Here is a 12215-nt window from a genome sequence, read left to right as displayed (position 1 = left end):
CGAAGGTGAAAAGATTTGGGTAGAAAGTCAGCAGCTTCCACCACAATACATGACATTTCTAGTAACAATAAAAAAATTTTCTAAAGGAGCTGATAGAGCACAGGTTGCTTGGAATATGGACTAGGTTGGAAGAGCTTTCTTCACAGAGATTCTTGGTGAGCCCAAGTGTCACAGTGTCTGCATGGCTGGAATGTAGGAGTTGCCTCCTTCACAAGCAAGATGATTTTTCTCCTGGTGTGTTTTCAGGTCTCTGTGGCCCTTAGCAGTGGCTCCATCCGAGTGGCCATGTTGGAAGAAAATGGAGAGCGAGTCCTCATGGAAGGGAAGCTCACCCACAAGATCAACACTGAGAGTTCCCTCTGGAGCCTTGAGCCGGGCAGGTGTGTTCTGGTAAGTGTGGTCACCTGTGTGCAGAGCTCCCAGGTGGTTTTCGAACCTGCTGTGATGCCCGGTTAACCAAGTCTTTCCAGTGAGCAGTGAGGTCTTTAATTACAGTAATTGGAGCAGACTATTAAGTCTGTATCCCTCAAGTATTTAGCACCCCCTCCTGTTTGAAATCTATCTCCATGAGCCTTTCCATTTATATCCTCCGCCCCTCAGAGGTCTAGTGATTCCCAAGAGCCCGCTTTCCTATATATAAAGACAGAAACAAGTACATTAAAATGAAAATGAATGGTGCGTTTTCCTAGATGCCAGTCTAGATTTGTTAAGTTCACGGAGTAGATGTCGCCTAGTCTCTGGCAAGGCATAGGTAAAATTAAAGAATATGACAGTGAAGTGTGAACTCAAATGAACCGATCACTTGCCATTCGTCAGCAGACCCCCCCCAGCAATTGGGCTGTATGCTTGGCAAGATGTGTCTGCCTAAGCCCACTCTCCTGTCATAGCTCTGACCCCTGTTAGTGATGACTGACTATATGCTGGCACCCAAGAGAAAAATTGCAGCACAGCATATCTTGGACTAACTTGTTTCCTCTTTCTTCCTACAGAGGGAACAAGCTAGGTAATAAGAGAGATAAAAATGAAAAGAAAAACAGTAAGTCTTTGGATGAAAAAATTCCCTGCAGGCATTCTTCACATATGTAACATATAAAATAAAGGAAGTATCTGTTAGATTGTACAAGAGGTGCTCAGTGGTAGCCAGCCTCTCTGGGATATCCTGGTAGTACTGGTGGATAAACCACTTGAGCCCACAGTGGTTCTGTCTTGGCTACACTTGCGTTTCAGAGAGAAGCATAGGCCAGGGACTGAGTGAACTGGACTCAGTAAGTGCTTGCAGGAATTGGGAGTGTGTTCTGCCTCATCTTGCTAGCAAATCCAAAAATAGAATTTATTGTCCCGCGCATGTGGAGATGACCCCTTGCCTAGGTCTGTGCCTAAGCGCTGCCGGGTTCCTGCCCTGCCCCAATTTCTCCTACGGTTCGCTAAGGCCCATGTGATAGTATGTGGAGTTTTCAGAGGTAGGGCTGGATCTGGTCTAACCTGTGTTTTGCATCTCCCAGCAACAGGCCTACCTTTTGCTAATGGTCAGAACTGATGATATCCATAGAGACTTGGCCCAGGGCTCTCTACCAGGCTATATCTGTATGATTATTGTTCTGTACCTCACTGTTGCACATACCTTGGCAGGGCAGCATTCCATATCCAGAGAAAAGTACTGTTCTGCATGAGATGTGCCCATTGCCTCTGAAGGTTGACTTTGGGTGTCAGATTTATTGGGCTGAATGAAGTGGTAAAACATAGATGTGTCTGCAAGGATGTTTCAGAGAAGACTTGCATGTGTGACAGTGATCTGAGTAGGGAAAACCTATCCTAAGTGTGGGTAGCACAGAACCATACAACAGGCTAAGCCCAAACTGAACAGGCCGTGGAGGAAAGGAGACGACATTTCATCTCTTTCTGGCTCTCCCTTCCCAAGCATTTATGCCTTTTACCTTGGATATCAGCCTCCAGCTTCTCTGTTCTTTCAGCTCTAGGGTTTTTATGAATGACCATCACACCTTCAGTATCTAACTGAGGGTATATACCACAGACCTCTCTCATTCTGAGGTTCTGACTTCCCTGGCTTTGCACCTTGTAGATGGCCTTTGTGATCATGTGAGTCAATTTAATATGTATTATATATTCTATAATATATTCGTAACATAAATTGTATATGTATGTTTGTGTATATATATATTTATAAATAATCACCTCTCACTTGTTCTGTTTCTTTGGAGAACCTGAATGCAGCCTTCTTGAATCCGGCAACTCAATCCTTGCTCCCTCGCCCTTGACTCTAAAGCCTCCCTTGTGTACTACTTGAAATTCCAGGAGCCCTCCCAGCCTCTGTTGAGCTTTGCATGGTCAGGCGGCTCTGGAACATGAGTAACACAGTGGCAGTACTAGACTGGTAGCTTTGTTCTTGGTAAGCACAGCCTATGGCTGCTTTGGCCACCATGCTGTGGTTCTCTGATTCTTGGGCTGCTGCCTTCACGGACTGGAAGTTCTGTAAGAGCCCTGTCTTCTATCCTGGCTAGTTGAACTCTACAGAGTATGGGATGAGTTAGAATCCCAACTCTCTGCACAGCTCCCTTCCCAAGTGGTCTGTGTCACTCAAAAGACAGCAGCATTCCTCATTGGAATGGTCTTCGGGTCCACAGACCCCATCTATATTCAGAATTCACTGGGATTAGAATCTGTGTACTACTAATTCCTTTTACTTTGTGTCTATAAAAATGTGACTGTTAGCAAATTACCCCTTAAGAGCTTTAGTGTTGCTAAGTCCAACTCTGACTCCATAACTATTTCAAAGCCGTGTTACTTTGGGGGAGGGAGGTCGCTGTCCATACAAGTGGAATAGGATGGAGTCAGACATAGTGACTCATACCTATAATCTTTATACTTGAGAGACTAGCAGAAGTGTTGCCATGAGTTTTAGGCCACCCTGGGCTATATAGCAAAAAAATATCTCAAAAAAAAAGTATACAAACAAAAAAAAAACTGGGTCATCAAGATGGCTCAGTAGGTAAGGGTGCTTGCCACCAAGCTTTATGACTTGAATTTGATTTTTAGCACTCACATGGTGAACGGAGAAAACTGACTCTCACAAGATGCCCTCTGATCTTTCTCTGTATGTGTACCATGATGAATGTACACACATACACACACACACACACACGTACACACGTGTTCAGAGAGGAGAAACAATAAAAATTTATATAATTTTAAAAAGTGGAGTAGGATGTGCCTGATAGATAAGACACTATCATCTTACATTAATTGCCAACATATATTGAAAACATGTGCTGGGTCAGGTGCTCTGTAAACTACCTGACATTGTTTGATGCTTTGCAGAGTCGGAGAAGTCAGGACCTTGAGGCTTTGAGATAGGTCTTATATTTGCCCAAGTGTGGGGCGGCCTCTGAGAGCCTACTTGCTAGAGTTTTCTTTCTTGAGAAGGGTTAGCCCCTTTAAAGGGGGTTGGGAAAAGTAGCCCTTTCCAGCCAAGGAGAAAAGATAAGGTAAAGAGGGAAGGGAGATGATCATAGTGGTTTTGAGAAGCTCTTGTGTCAGGTATATGTGGGTGATACACCCCAGGCTGGAGAGATTCATGTACTGTGCCTTTATCCTCTTCAGGCTGGCTAGAGACAGCTAGACAGCCAGCTGTTCCTGTAGAGGATAATCATATTTGAGGTCCTCATCCTCAGAATCCATGTACACATTCCTTTCCTGCATACTCCCTGAGGACTCTTCATCCATGTTCTGCTATGGTCTGGGCTTACTTGTGTATCAGTTGCTGATGGTGTTTTAGATTGATCTTGCCAGGTATCTACTGTCTGCAGAGTTCATGAAAAGAAACACAACTAGCTGCATTTGGATGTCACCATAAACATGGCACCTGTGGGTGCTATGCCATCTCTAGTGGAGCCAAAGAAAGCCCCTTGGACCTGAGGTACTACACTTCAGTTTCTGTAGTCCCTCGGAGTCGCTGGCACTGTTGTTAGATGGGAGCATCACTTGTGGACCATAAGGGATCTGACGGAGAAGAGCCACAGGCATTATAACCACTTCTCCTGGCTCTCTCACCTGCTTGGGCCCTTACCTGTACTTAGGGTCCCTTCTTGATTAGAGAGTCTGGGCTGGTCTCCTACCACCCAAGAAAGTGCTGTGTATTATGGAATGTGTCCATTTACAGATGCTAAAAGTTTGGTGTGTTTTTACTTTATTTATTGGTGACCTGTTGGGGCCAATTTTTACTTCTGATTACATAGACAATCCTATAAATTATGAAGCAGGTTGTTTTTATTTATGAAGGGTCTGTTTTTGTCTCATTCACCACATTGCATTGGCTGTGTATGTGATCTGCATCTGGATTAAGAAAAGCTTACCTAGCTATTGGGGGTCCTGCCTGTGAGTCATCATTGTAGCCAGGCTTGACTTTTGTATGATTTTTAAGATGAATACCTGGCTCCTGATCATCACATGCCTACTTACTGCTCCTTGTTAGGCCAAGAAGTTGGCCTGTGGATATGGCCCCTTTTTGGAGAAAAGGACTTTGCAAATGTAATTAAGAATTTCAGGACAAGATCATTCTGGATTTTTCTGGGTGACCCCTGAATTCAATGAAAGACATCTTTAAAAGAGACGGAAGAAGAGATATAGACACAGAGAAGTCCTCATGAAGACCAGGCAAAGACTAGAATGATGTGGGCATAAACCAAGGGATGCCAGCAGCTTCCAGAAGCTAAAAGAGGCCAAAAGGATCCTTCCTTGAAGCCTGCAGGGGAGTACAGCCATGCCAACTCCTTGACTTTGGACATATGGTCTCCAGAAGTACAAGAAATGGATGGGTGATGTTTTATGCACCCTCTCTCTCCTCTGGCCTAGTCTGATTTTATCATAGCAGTCCTGGGATACTCTCACAGGGTCCTTGCAGCATCTGTGAAGAGGAGTAGCCTTTGGAGCTCTTGTTGGTACCCCAGACTCTGCAGTAAGAGGTTCTGACCTTTTCACGTCCAAGCAGGGGAATGCAGACATGCTACTTGCATCTCAGCACCTTCACGTGTCCCGCTTCTCCTCCCTTTTTCGGTGGATCCCACACCAGACAGTCAGGGCAGGCAGGGGTGGCAGCTAAAACCGTGTGACAGTTCTTGCCTCCCTCCCTCCCACACTTGAGAATGTTAAATGAGACTTCTTGACTCAGGCAAGCTCCTTGCCTGGTTACGGAGATGTAAAATCAGCCGTGGCAACGGCACCAGCTACTTTTCCTGACTCTTCATTTGGGTCCAGAAGCCAGGCGCTGAGCTTGTGCATTGTCCCCGTTTCTTCCTCCCTGTGGAGAGCTGGCAAGCTGGCTGCCCTCTGCATTGCGTGGGTAGCTGTAGGCAGGCAGCTTGCTCTGCTGCGGGGACTCTCAGCCGTGACTGTGTTGGAAAGGTAGTTGGAGCTGCCTGAACGGTGAATGCCATTCCACATACACATCTTGATGTGCTGACATCTTACACACAGACTACTTAACATTGCTTAGATCGCACTAGAGTATCTTCTGAAGAAATAGATGTTGGAATGCAGGCTTTAAAATTTACTGTACCGTTTATTTATGATATATTTTTTTAGTCCTGTGAGTATTTTTATGCAAGCTGCACCTCCCTGCCTGTATTGAGATGATTTCCCGAAGTTATTATTTCTCAAAAAGTGGAACTCCAGGATGATTGCTGCTGTGGCTCTTCCCTAAAGGGCTCAGCATTTCTAGAGTGCTGCCACTGCTGTGTCAGCACTGGCGCCTTATGTCTTCCTAACTAGTTTTAGCATTTTGGCAAGTGCCCCAAACCTGGGATGTATATGAATTGGAATGTGAGCCCTTACACCTTTTGTGCAATGCCATTTCCAGACTGAGTCCTGTTTCCAGTTTTTGTCATGATTCTTAACATTCCTGTTCCTGGGTGCCAATAGGGAAGAGCTGAGGCTTGGAGATCACAGAGAAGGCAGTGACCTAAGACTACTTGTTCCGAATGAAAGCAGCTCTGTGCTGAACAGTGGATGGGGCCTCAGCCCCTCCTCCTCAGTGGCAGAAAGAAATGGTATATAGCGTTGTATCGTTTTGTTGACCCCACTCTACAGAGTGTAGCTGTATTCTGCCTCTCTGGGTGAGATCCGTGGCTGTTTCCTGTCTGACCTGTGCAGTGTCTTAGGTTTTGTTTTCATTTCTTAAGATTAAAAAGACAGCTGATGACAGTGAAAATCGGGAGACGACTTGTCTAGTGCTGGCTTGCAGCATATCCACAAGAGTCAAGCTACCCACCTCTTCCCACAGTGGGTGTGGAGCTGAGCAGGTGCTCCCGCCATGCTGTCATCTCACCCCATTATCTGCCCTTGTTCCAAGGTGCCTTCCTGGAAGGAACGTCCCACAACATTCCCGTTGGCCCAAACTCAATCACACGGGCAGCTGCGAGGAGTAAAGCCATCCTCACTGGGCACAGTGCTTCCCTGAATAGAAATGAGGTTCCGTTACTAAGGAAGGAAAGGGATATAAATGCTGGTGAGTCATCGGCACAGATCGGGGGATGCTGAGGTAAGTTTATTCACACTGAGGGTGAAGTTTCTGTGAGGACATTTTGGGAGCACTGTTCAGTCAGTGACAGTCTGGGGTCCCTCTGGGAAATTACCGTGTTCTGGGACCAGGCAGATAAAAGAGGACATGGAAATGAGAGTATGTCCAGGCAATGGTGAGGTCACAGTAACCTTGGAGAGTGACCTAATGAAGGATGGTTCAGAATGACTTTCTAAGCCACTGAGAAGAGAGGAGGCCAGGAGGCGGCGAGCCGTTTCCTTGTAGTGAAGGCGCTCACATTAGCAGTGCCCTTGCCCTGTCAGTAAGGAGACTGGCTGCAAGGTCAGGTGTCTCGGCCTGTGCGGGAGATTGGACCTGAGGTGACCGGGTCCTAAGAAGAATGACACTTGTGTGTTGATGACAATTTGGGGAGTCCCAGGATGAGCAGGACCAAACATCCTTCCAAAATATCTGCAGGTGGGCTATGGGCACACCTGGGTTCCCCAGGAGACAGGGCCCTTAGCGAAGTAGAGAGGACCAGGGTCCTGTTTTGCAGGGAAGCTGAAGCCTACTTCAGAAGCCTTGCTTAGTCTTAGGAAGTAACTTAGGGTAAAGGTCCAAGACAATGTTTTTTACTCTTAAATGTTATTCAGAAACAACATTATTTGTTGTTTTATGCAAACACATCCATACAGAGTGGGACAATGCAGGCACACAGCTGCTAAATGCCTGTGTGTCTTTCTGTACTTTCAGCAATGCGTAAATTTGAAGTTATTTACAAATAGTGACCTAGCAAGCACACAAGGAAACTCAGTATCATTAGGGAAATAAAGTTACAGTGAGATGTTTTATACCTGCGAGAGTGGCTGCTAAGAAGCCCATAGTGCTCAGTTTGAGTTGTGATGCCCTGAACTTCTCACTGCTTCCATGAGAGCGAGGTGGTAGGCATAGCCAATTGCTCACTTTCCATGTGACATCCTGACCTGCCGGGGCTCCCAAAAAGTGGAAACACCCAGATCTGGTTGTAGCAGCTTCCTATCTAACTGCCAAACCCTAGGAGCATCTACATGGCCGTGGACAGATACATCATGCAATAGTCTGGCCAAGCGTCATAGCCCACAGTCTTCAGAAAGGAAGTGTGTGAACAAGCCCATGAGATGTGGGTTTCAGTGGGGAAGACATCCTGGACATGGACAAGCTGGACGGCAAGATGAGCAATGCAGACTGAAGTGAAGGGAGGGGCCAGGGTGTGGGTGGGTTGTAGTGGGGACTTGAGATGAAACTGCAACAGGGTGAGTTTTTCTGTATGCAAACTACACCTCCACAAGTCTGACTTGTTACACAAAGTAACAAAATGTTAAAACAAAAACAGCTAATTTAAGCAAGCTGTGAGACTACTTTTGCCCGGGTGTGGTCTTTACCCGGGAACCCTTGAAATCTGTTCCATGAGGCTTTCTCTTCTGTTCTCACCCAACTGTGGTTTTGTTTTCAGCGTCCGGGAATACCCTCCTCTACCCCCAGAGGCCTGTGTATATTCTAACCACATTAAAGTAGTAGCTTGTTTAAGTGCCAGAGTGTCTCACCTGAGTTCCTAAAAAGTAGCACTCGGAAGAAGTCATTCATGTTCAGAGGAACTTGTCAGCTAAGACTTCTGGGACATGAAACTATTTAAAGAGAAAAGAGTAGGCCCTGGGTGTGAGGGTAAAGAGCCAGACAGAACAGGACATGAAATACTTTAAGGGGAAAGGAGCCCTGGGTAATGAAGGAGGAGGAGCATTGTCATACCAACTGTGTAGCTCTTACTTAATCAATGACTGCTCACTCATCCTTAAAAAACAGAGTAGAACAAGATTCTCAACGTATTCATAAATTTTTGGAAATGACATCTTGGGTTTTCCAAGAACTTTTGGTGCTGTCTGCTGGCCCAGCCTGAACCTTAGCAGGAAACATTATTACCGAGGAAGATACTGAAACATGTATGCTCGCATGTAATGAGGCAAAGGAACAAGAAGTAAGCTATTGCACCTTGAAAATGGCTGTAATTAAAAAAGAAAAAAAGATCCAAATGTCCATGAGGAAGCAGAGCATGTAGAAGTGGTACAGCTCTCGTGGGAATCAAGCTGGTGGTTTCTTAAAACATGTACCAAGTGACCCAGCAACTCCATTCCTAGGTAATTACCAAAGGAATTGAAAACAGGAACACATACAGAGAGCAGCATTATTCACAACAGCCGAAAGGTGGAGAGGAGCCTGTCAACAGAGAATGGATAGACAGACTGTGGTAAGCTCTTCCAGTGGAATGTTATTCAGCCTGGAGAGGAAAGAAGTTATGTGCTACAACATTGATGAGCTTCAAAAACTTTATATTAAGTGAAATAAGCCAGACACAAAACAATGTAAGATTTCATTTGTGTAAAATCCAGTGTGACAAAAGCATTAGTAGCTGTCAGAGGTATGGGGGAGATATTTAAGAGAAGTAATTATGGTAAAATGCAGAGTAACTACTGGGTGTAAGGCTTCTTTTTGGAGTGATGGAAATGTTTCAGGATACAGATGTGGTTGGTTGCATACCACTATGGATGTACCAAATGTCAGTGAACTCTTCACTTTGGGGCAGGGGGAAGGTGTTATGTGAATTCCACAATAATAATAAAAAGATTGTTTTAAAACAAGATGGCTGACATTTTTTATCAGTGTATGTAAGTGATGCTTGTTTAACAGTATGGTTAAAACTATGCTGTCAGGTACAATAACCCTCAGCTCCTAGTAACACCCAGTTAGGTATTGACATGCACACCTCACTGAGGAATGTTACTCTTTAATTATAGTTATTTTAAAAGCTGGTTGTTGTGGTGTGCATACATTTAATCCTAGTTCTCAGAGATAGAAGAATCATGAGATCATGAGTTCAAGACCAGCCCAGACTAGATACAAGACCCTGTCTGAAAAAGGAGGTGCAATGGGGGGGGGGGGCGCGCGCAGCTGAAGGGCTTGGGAGATGACCCGGTATAAAGACCTGAGTTTGAAGCTCCAGTACCCATGTTGTGGGGCTTTGTTTGTTTGTTTGTTTTAACAAACAGTAGCCAAAACCAGGCATGGTTGCGGTGTCATTAATGAGGAATGGAGGCACATTCCAGGAGCTCACTGGCCAGCTAGCCCAGCTTCCTAGTGTGGAGAGCAATAGGGGAAATACCAACATCCTCCTCTGCTCTCCACCTCTATACACAGGCATACACACTTGTACTCATGCGCACACAGCACACACAAAGAGCCTGAAATGCAGTGCAGTGGTACATTACTCTTCTGGTGTGCACAGTGCCCTTAGTTGATCCTCAGTGCTACAATAACTTTTGACTTTTTTTTTTTTTTGGAAGAATTTGAACATGTTAGCATTAAAAGTTCTATGAAATTAAATACAGATAAAATATTTCTAATGAAGTGATAGAATTTGTCATGAATTTGTTGGATTTGCTTAGTAACAAGTAGAGCTGGCATGGGATGAGCCCATCTCCCCATGATAGACTTGGCACTGAACCTTTCCCTTACATCTGGCAGATGGCTATAACCCAGTCTCTTCGTGGGGCAAGCTAGTGACTTGTCCTGTGTTCCATGTCTCACCGTGCCTATGGAGCTGTGAGGTGAATATTTGTGTAGACCTGGTGATGGGGTGGTGCCTGGTCTGGGTGGTTTACAAAGGTCTGTCAGCAATAATTGATCTGCAGACAGTGCTGGGTCTTCCCCTGCTGTGTTCCTGGTGTGCTCAGACCTGGAGGAAGCTCCGCCTCACACAGCCCTGGCTTACAGAATTTGTCTTCCATCTTAAACAAGCATGACAATGTTTGTACTACAGAGCTTGGGAGTTGTAATAGTTTATTACTGTAAATCTCAATAATCATTATTGGTAAAGATAAAGGCTGTTGTCTTTCCAGCAGTTTACTGTTTTTCTGTCTTCTGGAATAGAGAAAGTGTTATTTCCTACTTGAAGGTTCTTTACCTCTCAGGCTTGGTAAAGACAGGGCAGGATTCTCAGCATTAGGGTTTTTCAATCTTATTTAGGGTTACCACCTCATAAACTGCACATCATTTGGGGGCCTGTGGTTGGAATATCTAGAATAACTTTGTTATAAGTTTAAGTTGGGGATTAAACGGCAACATTTATTGGTGGAACTGCCACCATAGGCAGGTGCTCTCTCCTATTAAAAAAAAATGTGGGGGTGTTTTTCCATTTATTTTATGTGCATGGGTATTTTGCCTGCATCTGTGTCTGTGCACCACTCGTGCATGATACTTGGAAAGGCCAGAAGAGGCAGTTAGGCACCATGGGATTGGAGTTATGGGCAGTTGGGAACCACCATGTGGGTTCTCTGGAAGAGTAGCCAGTGCTCTTAACCAGTGAGTCATCTCTGCGGCTCCTTGTCCCCGTATTTATTCCCTTGTACTTTGGGCATAAGGAGTAGAAGTTTTAAGGTACTGATGTCATGCCATGATTACAGGTTTTTATGTTGTTTTTCCCATTTCTGGAAATCTCCATTTAATGTCCTGTACTGTCAGCCTCTCCTCTTAGATGATAATATTCTTGGGGGCTGACCCCAGGATTCTATAGATCAGGCTTTGCAGCCCATGACCCCTTCTGTGAGCACTGAAGAGTTTTTCCCATGACAGACTCATCATACAAGCTGGGCAAGCATTACACCTTGGTCCACTCTGATAGAAGTTTCCTTGTGAGTCCAGACAGTGACCATGAAGGATATGCCTCCAGTTTCTTTTGTGTATCCCTTTGACTGGTACCCTTGGGGAATGATATGTCTTGTACCTTACTGTACTGTGTCCTTGTGACAGAAGCAGCTGTGCCCCGGAACACAAGATTGGAAAGATGCCGCTGATATTCTATGTTCTATTCTTGCTGAAATTCTGTTTGGCTACTGAGTTTCTGTGCTCATGTGATAAGTTTTACAGACTCTAGTGCTACGCTGCAGGGTATTGGGTGGGTGCTGCTTTGTTTGACCACAGTGGATCTGACTGTCCTGTAGCTTGAGTTCACTTCCTCTTGGGCATCTCTCTGAAACAAGGACTGGGGCTGGAGAACTCCTTCAGGTACAAAGGAGGAAGTAGGGACAGGCACCTGAGCCCTGGTCATGGGAGGAATCTGTGGAAGATTGTCAAGTATTAGGCTGGACCCTTCATCTCAGAGGCAGCAAGAGATTGAGTGTTGCTCTTGAAAGAAAGAAAGATCATTCCCAAAGGAGGTAACTTGGTTGAACGAGGCCCTATCAAGCAGGACTCTCTATGGTGGAGATGCAGCAGTGTAAGAAGGTCCTATGATGATGGATCAGAGGATTTTAGAGAACAGTGTCTGTCTAGGAAGTGTGGGCACATGTGGTAGACAGTACTCTGATTTTGAGGACTAAGACTTGTAGTATACAGGTCTCCTTAGTTGCCCTTAACATGACCTCTGGCTCAGAGGGTCCTGTGTGTGACCTCATATACCCACTCCTATAGCCATCTTTCCTTTGTGCAGGTTCTAAGCTCAGCCTGGAATCTCTTCCCTTCTTATACTTTTTGTCCCAAGCACAATATGCCTGCCCTTCATAGTAGGCCCTGTCCGCAGTGCTAAGTATTCTTTTCCCTGAGCCTGGGGCTGTCTCCTGTCATATTTGATACAGGGTTTTTCCTTGCTTGTTCC

General features: G+C 45.2%; 1 protein-coding gene across 2 annotated transcripts in view; it reads left to right on the top strand.

Annotated features, from left to right (window-relative positions):
- The window catches only part of Nudcd3 (NudC domain containing 3), a 79684-nt gene that overhangs the window by 60050 nt on the left and 7419 nt on the right, over nucleotides 1–12215 (top strand). The window contains exons 4-5 of one of the 2 annotated variants that reach the window (XR_009585116.1): nucleotides 247–390; nucleotides 6365–6553. Coding sequence is in view for 1 of the 2 variants with exons in the window: in XM_021632678.2 (XP_021488353.1) it covers nucleotides 247–390 (144 nt within the window). In the remaining variant the exon portion in view is untranslated. The remainder of the gene's footprint in view (nucleotides 1–246; nucleotides 391–6364; nucleotides 6554–12215) is intronic. The other variant, XM_021632678.2, reaches the window with a different exon arrangement.

The sequence above is a fragment of the Meriones unguiculatus genome, chromosome 12, assembly GCF_030254825.1.
Source record: "Meriones unguiculatus strain TT.TT164.6M chromosome 12, Bangor_MerUng_6.1, whole genome shotgun sequence".
Classification (NCBI taxonomy): Eukaryota; Metazoa; Chordata; class Mammalia; order Rodentia; family Muridae; genus Meriones; species Meriones unguiculatus.
Note: the sequence above shows the minus strand (reverse complement) of the source record. Positions and strands in the feature narration are given on the sequence as shown.